At 42.4% G+C, this 19,103-nt stretch overlaps 1 protein-coding gene across 1 annotated transcript in view; it reads left to right on the forward strand.

Moving 5' to 3' along the window:
• The window catches only part of lrba (LPS-responsive vesicle trafficking, beach and anchor containing), a 1,007,923-nt gene that overhangs the window by 787,763 nt on the left and 201,057 nt on the right, over nt 1-19,103 (forward strand). Inside the window, exon 46 of the mRNA XM_068041130.1 lies at nt 15,071-15,223. Coding sequence (XP_067897231.1) covers nt 15,071-15,223 — 153 coding nt within the window. The remainder of the gene's footprint in view (nt 1-15,070; nt 15,224-19,103) is intronic.

The following is a 19,103-nucleotide window of genomic DNA, read 5'->3' on the forward strand; positions in this document are numbered from 1 at the left end:
GGTCATCCTGGTCATGGAGGTGTCAGTGGGGCCACCTCCAGAGGCTTTTGCACTGGCGTCAATGTAGGGGTAGCCTCCTTCACTGGGTCCTGCTGCACAGATGGTTCCTCAGTCAGAGGGGCCAAGGAGGCCGATGATGAAGATGGCATCCAGTGAGGGATGGCACTCTCATCCTCCTCGGTGATGGCCTCAGCCCTTGGATGGCTGTAGGGGAGTACCAGCTGGGGCGCTACTGGCATCCATTTCAAACAACTCTGTGTCACCAGCACCACTGACCAGTCAGTGCCACAGTGTGTGGCATGCATTCGGTGTATGTCAGTGCGCTGCTCCTACATGCACTCTGTGCTGCTGCATATGGCTCTCCATGAGTTTGGCCACTTTCTCAATAGAGGAGTTCTTGTGTTCAAAGCCCTGATCCATGGTGGTGCACATGAGCTGAATGGACTCCTCCATTCTCAGCCCATGATCTACACTGCCTCAGGGAACTCTGACATATGGGTACACATCTGTTCCTGCTCGTCTAAGTAGAGCCTCCTTCCTTACAATTCCCAAAGTGCTGCATCTATGCCCAGCTGAGCATGCTTTAGTCTGCCCTCCATCCTCTAACGGGGACTGCCCACAGCTACCTTTGCCTCTCATCATCTTCTGCTCACTAGTTCTGTGATTATTACCCAACGTCACCCTATCTAATTGTGCACCGGGACCCACCAATGTGAGTATGTCTGCGCTGGTCAAGGATGCACTTGTAAAATATGACAATGCTTGTTCTAATGTTTCTGTTTCCAGCACTTGCCCTGGTGCCGTCACAGGACTCTGTCATTTACCCTCCACATCAGAAACTGTGGGAGACAAAAGAAGGGATCATGAGAACTAGCTTTGGAGAGCAGAATTTCTAATGCAGCTGAGTCTTTGGATGCTGTCGGACAGGGAGGAGTGCACGCTATCCCTTTCATCTACAGATTGCAATATCTTTCACCCTTTCCACCAGGAATGCCCATCTCTCCTTCCTCAAGTTGTTCCTGGGGGGCCACCCTTGCAATCTCCATGGCTCCCTCCTATACAGCAGTCATGATGTGAAGACAGAGCACTCCTCATGTCAGCGCCCTTTCTCTGGCATTGTGAGCCCTTTTCTCCTGCAAAGACAAAAGAGAGAAAGATAAGCCATTGCTGGCCTCTGTGGCCAGTGCCAATAGCTCATTGACATCGAAAGGTGCATGCATCTGTGCTGGCAAATCCTCAACAGCGGTAGGGCTCTGAGCCTTGCTGATGGGTAAGTAAGTACCCTGGGCACACATTTCTCCCATGTTCAGGAGCAGCATGCACCTTCAGACTCCTCAGCTGGTGGCTCTGCTGGAGGTTGATACCCAGAGGCTTGTCATGAGGTCTGGTGTTGCACTCACCTTGCCAGAGCAAAGAAGATTATTGAACCTTTTCTGGCACTGGACCCAGTTCCTCTTGACCACACTTATGCTCCTGACGGTTTCAGCCATGCCAGCTTTGTTTGGAAAGAGGACTTCCCTTCTCTCCCTCGCTGCCTCCAGGAGAACCTCCACGTCTGTGTCAGAGAAGGGCAGGGTAGCCCTGCTCTGGGTGCCAGCCCTCTGCCTATCTTTTCAATGACTGGTGCATCCATTTTTTCATTCAAGCATTAATAGCTGTCTACAGCTATTACAGTAATAGCTGTCATGGTGTAATTAAATGGGACCCTCAGTTGCCCAGTCCTGCTTCCTTTCCTGCCCCTGCAGTCGCTAATTGGCCGCCCAATCCGCCCTCCAGCCAATTAGAAGCCCGCCTCTGTGAAAATTGGGGCTGTGACTACTTCTTGCCGGAGCAGGGTCGGGACCCGAAAACGGTCCCGACGTTGGTTTCCTGACCCTGGAGGGGAAATCAAGATCCTGGGTTTCAAATCTCATTTCGCTGCATGTGCCATTCTGATCTTGGGTATGTGATCAAGAAGAAAAAATAGGTGTCTCCTCATCTACCAGCATCCAGATACAGAGCGTTTTTGTGAAACCGAGGAAATAGATTCGGTAGGATTAAAAAGAAAATGCTGAGCAAAAAGAGCAGGAAAATGTTCTTATTTACAAATTGATCCCAAATCTGTGTTGTGTGAATATACTTTGTCTAGTGAGGATGAACTGATAATGGAATATTTTAATCTTCAGGATATTCAAATTAACAAGATTCAGCTGTTTATTTCAACTCAAATATATTTTTCTATTCCATGGATGTAGCAGTCCAAAAATACGATTAAAAACACAAGTTTTTAATGTTAATAACCTGGAGGTTTCGCTGTTCTCGTGTTTTCCTGCAGTTACATTCAGTATAAATTTTAATCACAGAATGAAGTTGCATATGAGTACTGCATAACAATGGGTCGGTTTCTCTCATACCAGTTTATTTCCATGTGTACAGAATATGCAGTTTATGTTAGCGTAATGGACACCAGGACGAATCTTCTGTGATCTTTTTCATTTCAAAAGACCTTCCTGCACAGTGGACTGATTGATTATTTTGATTTGTTGTTCAAATATCAGTTTGCTGGCTTTGCCTGGAGGCCAGTGGTAATCAACATTGCAGAGAATCACATGAATTGGCTGTGGCGAGAGTTCATGCCAGTAGGTATCACACTTTAATGAAGAAAACTGAAGCATATGTGTGGTCACAACCAATTCATGTCTTCATACCGTGAAAGCCTTGGGGTTCATGATCAAAGCAAAGGCCTAATCCTTACATTGCTGTACTGGGATATAACCTTTGTTTGAACCTATCTGAATGTTCTTATGGTCGTGCCTTTTAACAAATTCAAATTAATTGTTAATTTTTTTTTGTAAGTTGCTTTTTTCTGACGAAAGCTGTCTTAACTTGCAGTGTTTCCCGAAATATCAATGATATAAATTTACCCAATGCAATCTGATTTTTTTAAACACAAAGTAACTATTCATCTTTTTAAAATCTGAAACACATGATATTTTTGCAGGATCGGATACTTTATCTCAAAACATTAAGCATAGTTAAGTTTTTAAGCTTTTAGTACTGTGACTACAATGCATATCCCAGAAACCTTTAAGAAAATATTTTTCTGGTTCCTCTATTAAATCTCAGTGGGGCGGTCTGCAAAGACATTTGTGTGAAGATTTGTGGAAAATAAAAGCAAAGTTCTTGGAGCCCTACCCAAACCAGTCTCCCCAAAACAAAAACAACAAAAAATGTTGAGGCCCTCCAATAGAGAGGAAATGAACAAAATTGCAGATCATTGAAAGAAAACTCTACTTTTAGAAAAATAATCTCAGGCCACTTATTTGGGCATAAAAAATGTATCCAGTTAATCACATCGGGGTACCCAATTATACTGATTTTTTTAAAATAGATGTATTACAAATATAAAATAGTCAACATATACCTAGCACAAAGGAAGATGGTTGTGCTTGTTGGAGGTCAATCATCTCAGGTTCAGGACAACACTGCAGGAGTTCCCCAGGGCAGTGTCCTAGACCCAACCATCTTCAGCTGCTTCATCAATGATCTTCCCTTCATCATAAGGTCAGAAGTGGGGATGTTCGCTGATGATTGCACAATGTTCAGCACCATTCGCAACTCCCCAGATACTGAAGCAGCCCGTGTCCAGATGCAGCAAGACCCGGGCAACATCCAGGCTTGGGCTGATAAGTGGCAAGTAACATTCACGCCAGAGAAGTGGCATGCAATGACCATCTCCAACAACAGAGAATCTAACCATCTCCCCTTGATGTTCAATGGCATTACTGTCACTGAATCCCCACTAACGTTCTGGGGGTTACCACTGACCAGAAACTGAACTGGAATAGCCACATAAATGCTGTGGCTACAAGAGCAGGTCAGAGGCTATGAATTCGGTGGTGAGTAACTCACCTCCTGTCTCCCCAATGCCTGTCCACTATCTACAAGGCACAAGTCAGGAGTGTGATGGAATACTCTCTACTTGCCTGGATGGGTGCAGCCCCAACAACACTCAAGAAGTTCGACACCATCCAGGACAAAGCAGCCCGCTTGATTGGCATCCCATCCACCACCTTCCACATTCACTCCTTCACCACTGACGCACAATGGCAGCAGCGTGTACCATCTACAAGATGCACTGCAGTAAATCATCTAGGCTCCTTAGACAGCACCTTTCAACCTTGTGACCTCTTCCACCTAGAAGGACAAGGGCAGCAAATGCATGGGAACACCACCCATCAGTAAGTTCCCATCCAAGCCACACACCATCCTGACTTGGAACTATATCACTGTTCCTTCACTATCGCTGGGTCAAAATCCTGGAACTCCCTCCCTAACAGCACTGTTGGCATACCTACATCCCATACCTACATCCCAGCAGTTCAAGAAGGCAGCTCACCACCACCTTCCCATGGGCAATTAGGGATGGGCAATAAATGCTGGCATAGCCAGCGACCCACATCCCACAAGCAAATAAAAAAAAATAATTGCATCACTTTTCCTTCTGCCTTCATCCAGAACAAGACAACGGAAGAGAGTAAGTCAGTTTTGTTTATACAGTGCAGTATTCAAATTGGAATTGAAGTGAACATGAAATCACACAATCACAACAACTTGCATCATCAAACAAAATGACACCAAGCCCCATGAGCTATTAGGACAGATGATCAAAAGTCTGGTCAAAGAGGTAGGTTTTAAGGAGCTTCTTAAAGGAGGAGAGCGAGGTTTAGGGAAGGAATTCCAGAGCTATGGGCCTGTGCAGCTTAAGGCATGGCTCCCAATGGTAGTAGAGCGATTAAAGTCTAGAATACACAAGAGGACTGAATTGGAGCAGTGCAGAAATCTCGGTGGGTTGTAGTGCTGGAAAAGGTTACAAAGATAAAGAGGGGCAGGGCCATAGAGGGACCTGAAAACGAGGAAGAGAATTTGAAAATCGAGGCATGACTGGAACAGGTGTCAGTGTAGCTCAGTGAGCACAAGGGTGATGAGTGACCGTGACTTGGTGCACGTTGGGATACAGGCAGTATTGTTTTGGATGAGCTCAAGTTCACGGAGGGTGAAAGATGGGAGACCAGCCGGGAGAGCATTGAAACAGCCAAGTCTCGAGTAAACAAAGGCATGGATAAGGGTTTCAGCAGCAGATGAGCTGAGGCAGGAACAGAGACATGCGATGTTACCGAGGTGGAAGTAGGCATCTTGGTGACGGAGCAGATATAGGGTCGACAACTCAAATAGGACTCCAAGATTGCGATCTGTCTAGTTCAGCTTCAGAAAGTGACCAGGGAGGGGAATGGAACCAGTGGTTTGGGAATGGAGTTTGTGGCAGGGACAAAGACAATTGTTTCAGACTTCCTAATTTCTAGTTGGTTGACATTTCTGTTTATCTAGTACTGGACATCAGACAAGCCAAGTGACAAATCCGAGGCGGTGGGGTGGTGGGTGGTTGGTGGCAGAGGTATTGAGTGGGGTGGTGATTAGGTCGAGCTGGATGTTCTCACCTTGCATCTAAAACCTGTTGTGTTTTTGGATGATGTCGCTGAGGAGCAGCACATAGATAAGATGTAGGAGGGGTGCAAGGATAAAATTCTTGGAGGACTCCAGAGGTAATGGTGCAGGAGCAGGAAGAGGAGCTATTAAAAGTGATTCTGTGGCTAGACTGGATAGATAGGAGTGGAACCAGGTGAGTGCAATTCCACCCAGCTGGATAACGGAGAGGCTATGGAAGAGTATGCTGTAGCCAATTGTTAAAAAGTCAAGAAGGATGAGGATTATTAGTTTATCACGGTTACAGTCCTATAGGATGCCATTTGTGACTTTGATAAGGGCCATTTAACTGCTTTGGCAGGGGCAGAAACTTGATTCGAGGTGTTCAAACATGTAGTTATGGGAAAGGTGGCCACAGATTTGGGAAGCAACATGTTCAAGGACTTTGGTGAGGATGGTGATGATGCAGTAGTTTGCAAGGACAGAGGGTCAAGTGTGTTTTTTGGGGGGTGCGTGAAGATGGCAGATTTGAAGGGGAGTGGCACAGAACCTGATGAGAGGGAACTGTTAATAGTATCAGCTAACATGCCAATGAGTTGCAGGTTGATAGGTTAATTGGCCATTATAAATTGCCCCCAGTATAGGTAGGTGGTAGGGAAATATAGGAACAGGCGGGGATGTGGTAGGAATATGGGATTAGTGTAGGATTAGTATAAATGGGTGGTTGATAGTCAGCACAGACTCGGTGGGCCGAAGGGCCTGTTTCAGTGCTGTATCTCTAAACTAAAACATGGAGCCCAGGAGGAGAAGTTGGGTAGTTAGCAGTTTGGTGGGAATCGGTTGGAGGGAGCAGGAGGTGAGCCTAATAGACACAAAAGCTCGGAGAGGGCACCAGGGATAGGACAGGAGAGAAACTAGAGAAAACGAGTTCAGGGATAGGGTGGGGGGAACCTTTAGAGAAGTTTGGCCTGGTGGACTACGAGGAGGGAGAGAATCAGCAGAGGCACAGGTGGTCTCAATCTTAGAAATAAGATGCCTGTGAGCTCCTTGCACATTTTTTTAGGTTAAGGTGGAAGGGATAGGGGAGAAGGCTTTAGGACAGTTTGTAGTGGAGAAGAGAAGCCAGGGGTTATCTTTGCATTCCAGGATGATCCTGGTCTGTGTTATAGTATTGTCAAATTGTATGATATCTGCTTTGAACAACTTTGCCGTTGTAATTGTTTAGAATTTTTAATCATTATTTTTACTCCTTCAACCAAATGAAAAAATCTGTTCACAACACTTTAAACTTTCCTTTCAAAAAATCCAAAACAAAAATTGCTTTTCTTTCTCTTGCTTCTTTCTTTCCCATTTCATGGCAGTTGCCGGTTTATTGTTGCAGCCAGCACAGTAATGCCTGGTTTCTAATGTTACAATATAGTTTTTATAGAAAAAAATGATTTCCACTTTTAGGGAAAAATGGCACAGATACTTAAAAATGTATCTACTGTCAGCCATGCTGCCAGCTATTTGGTATGTACAGATATGCAATGCCAGATGACGGACAAATGTGTGTCATAGTAGGAGGTACATTGAGGCTGGTGTGTTTTCCATCCTCGGGAAGGTGGGAAATGCAGTTTTCTGCCCCTCCCTTTAGAGTTTTTTCCCATTGCTGAAGATAGCAACCTTAATGATTTTAGTACATCTTTAATAGATTTATTATTGATTTATTCTGGTCAAATCACAACATTCTGTTAAATTCTTTAAAATGTACAATACACAGCAGTTCTGCAGACATGCTGGAATTTTAAAATATCATGACCATTGCATGTAGCAATAAAAAGTTAGCATTGATATAATGATGCTTCAGTTAGTTATTTGAACATCTTTTTTTCCTCTAGTGATTTCCCTTTTAAATTGAATGCATCCAAAACAGTGAATACTTTGCTAGACATAATGTCAGTTTCTTCGTTTAAACTTTGGCTTGTTCTAGGAAGAGCAAAGACAAGGGAGGTCAGAGGTAGGCGCAGTAACATTAATCTGTAGAGTCTTAAACCACCTTCATGCTGACTGACTTTGCTTTCGTGTGCCCAAGAGTTATTGCTGGTCTCTGACCTGATGATTAATCTTCCAGGCTCTGGTCTTGATTTTTTTTTCTTCAGCTTCTCTTAACTGAACATGAAATTCTAATACAATAGGTCACATCTAGTGATTGGGTAGTGTAGTATGCACATCTATGAAAAGATCTTGTTAATGTTAAGAGTTATCAGTTTTCTTCATTAGTTATCTATAACATCCCATACTGTCAAGCATAGCTTCCCTTGATATAGATATATATATACACACACACCAGATATATATATAAACCAGAATAATTTTGTCATGCCTCTTACAAGTCTAACTGGCACTTAATTACCTGTTACCATGGATGGCTTTCTTACAGTTGGTGTTCTTTCTCGGCCCCATGATGTTGTTTGGCTCAAATGGAACTCCATTTGCTCCATTGTGGCAATGACGTTCCCTCCAAGAAGCTTGATCCTAAACTTTTATTGACACCGTGCTAGTTTTACAGGCATAAAATGGATGCCAAAGCATCCAATATGGTGGGCAGAGTGCGAATGCATATTCTGTGGTGGAAGTGCACCTCCCGCCATATTGATAAAGGCTTCAGCGTAGGCATCCAGGACCTGTACTGGAAACAGATGTTAAGCCCTTTGCATATGCAAATAGGAGGCCCCTTCCTAAAATCTGGCTGCCCTGAATGCAGCCGGTGTGTGTTTACATGCGGCCTGACCCAACCTCTTAAAGGCACTGCTGGAGGTCACCACAAAACAAGTTTATAAAAAAATATCTAAATTACCCCTCCTGGCTGTACAGCAATGCCAAAGACTGCGTGTTCCTCCTGTCAGCCCCACAAGTACTGACCTGAAGGCTGCCACCAGGAAAGCAGCTGACCCAACTTCATCCTCAAAGAACTGGGGAACTGCCTCAGGACAGTAAGTTGGTGCTTGCAGCTTGCTGGCAATGCGCCGATGAGGCCTGAGGCCTAATTTTAGGTGAGCCTTGGGCCTCTGGTTTCATGTCTTTCAGACTGCTGATATCAGTTCATAAGAATGCATAAGAAGATGATATTCTCTGTTCAGTAAGTTAGTCCTGTTACTAGACTTGGGCGAAGTTCCAATTTTAACTATCAAGGTATCAGATCAAAAAGAACAAAATTGCACATAATCCTTTTGTCTTGTGTCTTTAGGTATCTTATTCCTTATCTGTCTTCAATTCATTATCATCTACATATTAGGCAACCTTGTTTTTGTTACATGCATCAGGTCATTTAAATAATTTAAACATATTCAGCTCCTAGGCTACAGCAATGGTAACTATTTAATAGCTAGACCAGAAAAGAATGTTTTCCTTTATATTTGGATAACTTGGTAGGTGGTGGTTATAAATCTTGGTGCATCACATCTCATCTTTCGACTCTTTTTACGAAAACATCTCAACTGAGGAGTATTCTTACTGTAGAGATTTATCAGAGATACTTGGAGAACTGTGGCCTCACCACAAAACCATAGAGGCTTACAAAAGAGAAGGATGCTTTTTGTCACATTGTGTCTATGCCAACTCTATTAGAGAAAACTAATCTCACTACCCTACTCCATCCTCATAGCCACCTATCTTCCTGTGTTGCTAATATTTATCCAATTTTCCCTTAAAAATGCACTGGGGGTCTTTGCTTCAACCACTCCTCTATGGAAATTCCTCTGTATAAAGACATTTTTTTCTGAACCAAGCTCTTCACTTTCTCACTGATAATTTAAATCGAAGACCTCTCATCACTAACTCTCCAACCAGAGCAAATATTCCTATTCAATCTATCAAAACTGTTCATAATTTTAAAAACCTCTTATTAAATCTTCTCTTAGCCTTCGAATTACAAATAGTCCCAGTATATTAAGTCTCTTCAGAACTAAAGTTTCCCATCTCTGACGTCAGTCTGAACAGCCACACAATATAATCTCAATGGCTTTAATTTTTTTTTATATAAAGGGAGTACCCAACATTTTATAGTACTCTTATTTGTAGACTAACCAATGTTTAGTATAAAATTAATACGCCTTTCTTCGTGTACTCTATACCCCCTTTAAAAAAAAAACATTGATTTATATAGCTTTACCCACCTGTACTTGCACTTTTAGGGAATTATACAGTTGATCCCTTCAGTTTCTCTGTTCATCAATGCCTTTCCATTTAGCGTGTAGTCCCATTTCTTGATTTTTCTCAATTGCCATTACCTCGCACGTAGCTACATTAAATTGCATGTGCTACTTCTCTACCAATCCCGTTAACCTGTCTATCTAAAGACTTTTGCCATCCTCTTCACTATTTGTCAAGCTTACTACTTTTGTGTCAACAAATTTTGAGGTTCTATACCCCCTACCCAAGTTCAGATTGTCTATATGTATCAAGAAAAAACTGAATCCAGTGCTGACTCCTGGGATATACATCTTCCAGCACATCTCTTGCCCACTCAACACTCATCTATTCTTAAGTCATTGGGCCTGATTTTAACTCTGTGCAAGTGAATGGGTTTTGAGTGAGTTAAACTCTTTCCCATTGTTTCTGTTAAGCAACTTTCTGTTGATGTTACATTTACGCTTATACCTTACACCTGAATTTTTCTAGCAAGCCTCTTGTGGGAACATCCAATCAGATGCTTTCTGGAAATCCATATGCACTACATCCACTGTATTCTGTTTATTCATCCAGTCACTTCAAAAAAAACCTCAAGTTTGTTGAACATGATTTAAAACACATCTCTTCTGGCTGTTCGTGCTCCAGCAATCGATCTGAATCTGGGCTTACATGATTTAATTAGTTCACTCTCCCTTTCAGAATATAGCTATGTTAAATTGCCAAGCCCAAATGTAGCCCTCTAGTGGCTCTAATGTAGATTCTGAGGGTATGTAACCTTACACATCTTGGTCACCGATCATTATTATCTCCCATAGTATGAGTGCAGAGTAGTACCTTTCCAAAAATCTCTTCCAAAATTAATTATTAAAGCAGTGTCTGAATTTCATCTGGTCCAAGAAATTGTACTTATCTACTTCCCTGATGTGCAGAACAGCGAATAGTGTACAAATTCGGTTGGTGTAATGAAAATCTCTGAAATAATCTCAAAAGGCTCAAAAATCCCAAGCTATTAGTAATGTATCAATTAAAATTTTTAATAAACTTACACCAAAAAATGAACCAAGCAGTTGGCAGCCTCCTGTCAAGTTTGCTCCACTGCCATCTACTGACCTTGTCAATACCACCAGGTTTGACTGGACTTAAGCCTGGACCATGTTACTGTGGCACAGGAGTTAAAATGACCCAAGCCTCACGTTGGAATGAGCTTGCTGCTGACCTCCCAGCCCACATTCACCTCTCACACCAGGTTAAAATTGTGCCTCAAGTGTACAAAACAAAATGTTCTTTTAAGTCCCAGATCCCTGTCATGTGAAATCATAATTCATTTAAAACTGATTATCCCTATTTGGAATCCCTGTTACTGGACTTGATTTTGAAAGCTGTAATAATGGGTGGGATATCGCCATCAATCTCCCCAAACACTGACACTTCAATCTTATTCTTAAATATGTGAAATATGTGCCAGCCAGATTGTGAAGGAAATTTTCCAGCTGGCACAGTAACCAACTGGTGTTAGTCAACACGTACTCTGCTGCCATGTTTTAGATTTTAAACTGTGAACTGCGATGGTGAACAGAGCACATGTTGACGATAACACCAGCCAATGACTGAACTACCTGGTAACTTCTTTCACTCAAGCAGAGCATTGCCACTTCTCACAAATTCTTCATTAAAATGGAAGTGCCAGTAAGCAGAAAAACTGATGGAGATTCCTATTTGGGAGTAGGGGACTCGAGTAAGAAATGAAAAGTTGAAAATTTTCTGAATAAATAACAGCAATATGCAAGTGTATATATTTTCAAAATAGGTTTTAAGTCGTGCTGTTACAATGAGAGTATAGGTAACTTGGTTGAGAAGTGGCAGAATTTTGGCAATCAGAATGTCATTTTTATATCTTGTTCCACTGTAGCAGAAGAATTTGGGGAGCATCTTTTTGTTGCATATTACTTTGTTTCCACAGCATATATTTACATTGATGGAAACGAAGCCATTTTTCTGTCCGTTTAAATGCTTCTTGTAAAATTTCCACAGTCACATCCAGCAGTGTTTGTAGGAGCTTTTTACTGCTCGCATCACTCAATTAATTTTAGACACTTGAAATTAAATTTTACTCTGCTCATTTTATAAAGGTTTTAAGCAAAAATGCAAAAAAAAACCTCGAAACCCAGAGCATTATCACAGTGCTGCTTGTGGAACTTTGCTATGCACAAATTATCTGCTGTGTTTCCCAGCATTGCAGAAGTGACTGCATTTCAAAAGGATTTCATTGGCTGTGAATCATTTCTGGATCTCATGAGGTCATAAAAGGTGCTGCAGAAATTCTGACTCTAAGATTTCTTAGAACCTAGCTGTTTAAGAATAGCCAGTGCAGCATTTTTCAATATATAAAGTACCACAAAATATGTTTTAGGAAATAATTACAAAAGGAAGCCCTACTATTAAAAAAAAAGGTTCAAAGATAGTAAATTTAAGGCAATTTATTAAACTGTATTGCAAAAATAAGGTTATGATTATATATCTTGAATTTAAATACAATTGAATGAAGTGTGAAGTTGTAGCTGTTAAGGTAATTGTATCATCAATAAGCAATTTCTGCACAACTCATTCATTTTGTAGCAGTTAACATTTTAAAAAGTTGCAATCTTGCCTCGTGTTATTAAATTGGTCATCATTTTCTCACATGATAGTAACCCTGCTAAGGTTAGATAAACCAAAGGACTTGTCTTTTCATCATATGAGTTAAATGTGAAATTTCTTTGAAAGGATCTGCAATTCTGTAGTTTACAATGGTGTACTTGGTGAGAGAAGAGATAATAACTTAATTCCTTTCTTGATCCTTGCTGTCTCTCCACTGACTGCTCGACCTGACCTTGCTCAGCATCTGATGACCTGTTCTGTTGCTGTCAGTTGCCTGGAAGGCTGCTGCTGTTGCAAGTGGCCCTAAGGGGTGCCCAAGAACCACTGGTCCATTGACCCATAACAACAAGGGATTTAGATCAGAACCATTTGCTTTTGACATGGCTGCACAGGGCTACTGCACATAATAGCCATCAGACTGGCCTATATTTTTCTGCTTGTTAAATGGCATGTGGTTTGTGCTTGTTAAGAGCCGGACAAATTTTACATCAGGCACTTGCTGTGATTTTCAGATACTGCAGTAATTACATATATTAGCCCTATTTTGATTGAGAGTGCCAAAATAGCTTGCAGCATACTCACTTGTTTTAACTAGCAATAATAATGTTGCAGTTAATTAGTATGAGGTTACCACAAATGAATTGGGAAGTGTAAAGGTGAAGGACTTTAAAAGTGCCTGAGGGTTAAAGGAGAGAAGAGGGCAGATATTAAATACAGAAGTGTGTTGCTTTTCATATTGGGCAATTTTTTTGTACTCTTTGTTAGTGTATGATCAAGGTGGAACAAAAATGTCATTACATCGTGAAGTAATCTATATTTTTGCCCAATTAAGTAGTCAAGCACCCCTGTACTTTTTCCAATTAGTGATTAGTGGTAGGAGCATTGCCTTAGTTATAGGTCATAGGAATGGTTTGCAAAAGCATGTGGAAGTTTTGCATGTTAAAAAATCTCACCAATAGTTAAGGTGGCCAAAGCAACATTGGCTTTTCACTCATTCTATCTCTCAGGATAATTTTGACTTTTGGTGATAGTGTAAAGCCACGATATTAACTCAACCACCTTTTAAATATTTTTCCTAATTTTCATTTTCACTGAAAGTCAAAATTGCACACTCTCTCTTCATACTGCACCCACATTTGTTCAATAACATCGAGTAGTTTGTGCAGATTTTAGTTCATGCAAAGAGAAATCATCTGTGGTGTATAATACATGGACCTGAAATAAACTATGATTGGAAACTGCAGAGAGCAGACAATTTAATGGTTTAGCTTGGGTGAAATATGATATCAAACAGTTCAATCTTTCAATAAATATGACAAGTCATAAAAATATGATGCAGGTCCATAACTATGAAAAAATGTTGTAGTGTTCTTCCTGGTAATTTGATGACTTCTTGACAAAATAGCCTTATTAGAGGTAGCAGCTGTACCACCAGAGTATCTTTAAGTTCTCACGCTTTGATTTATAACCCTCTGAGTATTGTATTGTATATCGAATTATATTATTTCCCCTTTACCTCCAAATTCCTAGCTATGCATAATTGAATGGCTGGGTAGCTCCAACCCAAGTGCTGTACTAGGCTTTTGTCTTTGTCCTTCACCTTAAACTAAAAATAAAAACTAATTAATAATCTAAAGTCAGATATTGAATCCATGTCTCAAATTCAATAGCAGTGGGACAATACTATTTACAATATTTTTAAGGTAGAGAATGTGTTTCTTTGTTTTTTTAATTGTTAGTTTAGCTTAGTGTTGGCACTCTCACCTCTGGTTCAGAAGCTTATGGGTTCAAGGACAACTATACATTTAAGCACATAATCTAGGCTGGTACTTTAGTGCAGTACTGAAGGAGTGCTGTATTGTTGGCTGTGTTATCTTTAACATAAGATTTTAAACCAAGGTGATGTAAGAGATCCCACAGCGCTCCTGGTGTCCTGGCTAACATTTATCGCTCGACCAACATAGTCGCTTATCTCATTTGCTGTTTATGGGAAATACTTTAAGAAGTCTTGAGAACATGAATGGTACTGTATGCATGCAAGTCTTTTTCTTTCTTATGAGCAGTGTTGATGGGGTTGGTCAGTTAAATTGTTATGGATATCCTAATTAATTGTTCAAAGTGAGATTGAAACCAGTCTGCATTCTACTTCACACGTTTGCCATAGGTGGTCATTGCTGAGTCATAGATGGCACCTCTGATGTGGGCCCACTTAGTCTCTGCATCCCCTGTAGGAGTGTTTTGAAGGGCTTTTTCAAGTGAATTTAGAAACCTATGTAACAGCTGTGGATAAGAAATTCTGCCAGTGTTGATGCGCGGGCGGCCCTTCTGCTTTGAGTGATGCAGCTTCTTTGGTTTGAGTCTAACCTTGCTGCACACCAGGGAGTGGTCAGTGTTGCAGTCCGCACTGTGGAAGCTGCGTGTGATTTGAACGCTGTTTAAAGAGGCTCGCCTTGTTCAGCAATTCTGTGTTAGTTATTGAAATTATTATAAATGTATTGGTCATCAAAGTGCGCTGATATTTGTAAAGAATAGTGTTTAAGTAGTTGAGCTTTATTGAACTGAAGTTAATCTAAGAGTAACAGCCATATGTAAGTTATTTCAGTATTGAAAAGCAAATTCACAGTGGCTAACAAGCTTGATTGTACTTAGCAAGTTGAAATAACATCTTAATAGGATGGTTGGTGCATTACTTAAGTTAAAATATATGTCTGATTTTTGATGATTAGATTGATTATGATGAAGTAGACGCTGACTGTTAAACCCTAGTAAAATGGATGATCATTTATTTCATACACAGGAGCTGATTCCTGAATTTTATTATCTTCCGGAGATGTTTGTTAATTCCAACAATTACAATCTGGGTGTGATGGATGATGGAACTGTGGTGTCTGATGTAGAGCTTCCACAATGGGCAAAAACTCCAGAAGAGTTTGTTCGCATAAACAGACTGGTAAGAGATTGATCTTATTTCTTTAATGTCCATCATGCAGCAGCTCCTTGATGATGGAAACTGGTTTCCCATATGAGATGATAAACTTAGAAAAAACAGTTGTATAAAATTGTCATTATGAATTTTATTAGCTGGCTATGGAACACAATACTCAAAGGCCAAATTCAGAATAAGCTTAGTCGGAAGAGAGTTTTATTCCTGCATGGATCAATTTATTCTATTTCGCAGGTTCAAAAAAAGAAAATTATATAAAAGCCTCTTGTGGCTAGCAATCAAGACAGAGGAAACTAATTGCTCTTTAATTTAGTTATTTCACAAATGTTGAAAAATCCAATACCTGGATGGTCAGAAGTCATCAATAGATGCAATTTCAGTAGTTAAACGACCAAAATATACAGTCATCCTTGTTGGGCTAGTTGAGCAATCTTGTTCTTATTGGTTTAGCTGAATAAATGTGAAATCCTGAAGTTTCAATCAATACTATCATATTTCTTTGCCCTTATTCTGCTTGATGTATCTTTCTGGGGACTTGAGATGAAAGATAAAGGGCAGGACTTTCACCCCCATTTGTGGGCAACTACAGAGGCGAGTGTGTGCAAAAATTCACACTGCCAGCTGGTGTGCCAGTTTGCCGGCACCATCCCAATCCTGGGCCATTTTCCTAAAGGTGGACTTGGCGGTCGAAGGGTAGCCTGCCCGCAAGCGGCGGGTAGCCAATTGAGGATACGTAACGGCCTATTAAGGCCTATGTCGGAGGAATTTTCCAGTTGGCCTGCTGGGCCCTCAAGGCGTCAGGGGCTAGGTTATCTGCCTTGAGGCGGCCACTCAGTGGCACACCAGGAGGCCAGAGCTCCAGGCAGGCTTTGAGGCCCTCCACACCTCTCCACACCGTGGCCTGGATGTTGGCCATTTTTTAAATTTTAAAAGCTTTAAAATGTGCAGCGAGGGTGACTCAAAATGGAAGCACCCTCTCTTTCTCTTACCTGAACTGCAGGCTCCTATCGGCCCTCCAGCTTTGAGAGCCCGTCTGCCGTCCTTAATTGGCCACTGATTGGCCAATTCAGGGAAAATCATTGCCGGGTAACTATTTGCAACACTGTGAGGTTGTTACCCCCATTTGACCCATACATCAGGGTCCTGACCCAAAATGTTCAACTACCTTCGCAGTTCGAACACCTGTTCTGATCCTAGTGCAGGGTAGAAGCTGAAAAAAAACGGATGCTTGTGGATGTGTTGTCATATATAATTGTTATGAAGAGCATCTGTATATCGTCAGACACTTCCCTCCACGCTGACGTGACCTGGTTTGGCATCTCTGATCTTTTTCCTTATCCTAATCCTTATTTTACTTTAACACCTGACAAAATAGTCAAAAAGTAGTTAAAACCAGGAGGTTTTTTGGAGGCGGGGGAAGGAAAGAATTACAATAAATAATTAACTTATTTGTTTACATTGTGAATATTCTGCAATACTATCTGGTGTTGCTTACTTGGCTTTTTCTCCCTAAATATTTTTAAAAAGTGACATTTATTCGATATTTTTCAATTGCTAGATCGAGTTAGCAGTTGTAAATGACCCCTGCGGCAGTTTTCTCATACCTTGGATGGAATTTTGGATTGTTTGAGAGGACAGGTTTGGGGGTGGGCAGTTGCTTAAACCCACCCTCTCAGTCGACGTGCTCAGATTTTGAAAGGTACTGATGGGAGGCAGGAACTGCTTATATGGCCACTTAAGGCCATTAACAAGCTTGTCAGCTCATTTAAGGGACAGGCTCAGATTTTGGTTTTAAGGGTTGAGTTCGACACGCTGTCAAAATCAAGACATGGAGGAGTAGTCAGTAAAGTAGCGGGGAGCAATCTGCAATGGCAGGGCAGAGGCAAAAGGCAGCATTGAAGAAAGGAGGCTGAGAGATGGCCCTCATTCACAGGCAAGAGGTTGTGCTCAGTGATAAGAAATATCCTTAATATCTTTGCAGTCTTCACAAGTGCTTTTGCAGGGGGCTGTTCAGGCAGACTCCACAGTCCAGTGCCAACCAAGGAAGGCATACAAGGAAATGGGATCAAGCTTCTCAGAACTTAGTCCTTCCAGTGATGAGGAGCAGCATCTGTCGGAGCAGAGGATGTCCCCTGGGCAGAAGGGGTGCAGGGGTGAGGAAGGAGAGGCAGGAAGGTTCCAGAATCTGAACCTGACACAATTTTCACCAGCTCACTCCATCGCTCTGCCAACCCTAACTTCCCATTCTTCAGAGATTTGCCAACAACTTTCCCAGTGCTTTATGGCTTAACAGTTAACTTACTTGCATCATAAACACCCAAGTGACCCACAAAGTGGCATTACCGATGTGCTGGCCTCCTTGGAAGGTTCTCCCCCTGCAGTAGAGGATGAGGTGGAGGCAGGCTGCTTGCTTGTTCCTGTCTGGGTCTGAGATGTCTGTGGAGGCCGTCCTTGTCATGGAGGTGCTGGGGTGGGGTGGAGGGGGGCACCTCCAAAGGCTGCTGCACCGGCAACACTGTGGGGGCAGTCTCAGTCGCAGGATGTGACTCCACAGATGCTTCGTCCATTGACGTGGCCCTGGAGGTAGATGATGGCCGAGCCCCATGAGGGGTGGCCATTCATCACCAGCTGTTGCTTACTCAACTCTTCCATGGTGTCCTTGAGCACTGGAGGGGACTAACAACTGGCACGCTGCTTCTCTGTGCCATTTGCACCACTAACTAGTCAATGCTGCTGACTCTGGCATGCAAACAGTGGATATTTGTGTGCTGTTACTGCATCCATTTTGAGTGATGCCACACATGGCTCTCCAAGAGGTTGGCCACTCTCTCAAGGGAGAACCTCATGCTCAAAGCACTGAGTCATTGTGGAGCACATGAGATGAATGACTCCTCCATTCTCATCCCGTGACCCTGAACTGCCTCAGGTAACTGATATTTCAGCACACATCTCACGCCGATTCTCCAGGTAGAGCTGCATGTTTCATGACTCCAGAGGCACTGCATCTCCCCCCCCTGCTGAGGAGGACTGCCCACAGCTGACTGCCTCCCCAAATCCTCCAGCTCTGAAGTGACGTGTGTGTCACCCTGTGCCACCATCTCTCATAACCCTCGAAAACCCACCGATGTGCAAATATCTGCGCTGGTAGAGGGTGTATAAGTAAGATGTGATGGTGCAGGCTCTGAGGTGTGCTCCTCCTGAGTCCTTGGGAACTTGTTCTCCTAGCATTGATAGCTGGCCCTGTGGGAGACATTAGTGACTGACGAGAGATCAGTCCAGTTAGCTGGTGCTCCTGCTTAAAATAGAGATGACAGTTGGTTGCACGGGAAGCTTTACCACGCATCCCCTGACCCTGGAGATGTTGAGATGTCTTCATTCTGTCTGGGCAGACTCCTCCATCCCCAGTGTCCGGACACTCTGGCCACATCAAGAGCCTGCTCCTCAAATCGCATCAGCGCCACAAGATGAAGAATGATGCCATTAAGGCAATGCCTCCCTCCCTCTCAACTTGCAGCTTCTCATTCACATTTAGTTTAGTTTAGTTTAGTTTAGAGATACAGCACTGAAACAGGCCCTTCGGCCCACCGAGTCTGTGCCGACCATCAACCACCCATTTATACTAATCCTACACTAATTCCATATTCCTACCACATCCCCACCTGTCCTTATATTTCCCTACATTTCCCTACCACCTACTAGGGGCAATTGCTAATGGCCAATTTACCTATCAACCTGCAAGTCTTTGGCATTTGGGAGGAAACCGGAGCACCCGGAAGAAACCCACGCAGACACAGGGAGAACTTGCAAACTCCACACAGGCAGTACCCAGAATTGAACCTGGGTCGCTGGAGCTGTGAGGCTGCGGTGCTAACCACTGCACCACTGT

This window comes from Heterodontus francisci, chromosome 1, assembly GCF_036365525.1.
Source record: "Heterodontus francisci isolate sHetFra1 chromosome 1, sHetFra1.hap1, whole genome shotgun sequence".
NCBI lineage: Eukaryota > Metazoa > Chordata > Chondrichthyes > Heterodontiformes > Heterodontidae > Heterodontus > Heterodontus francisci.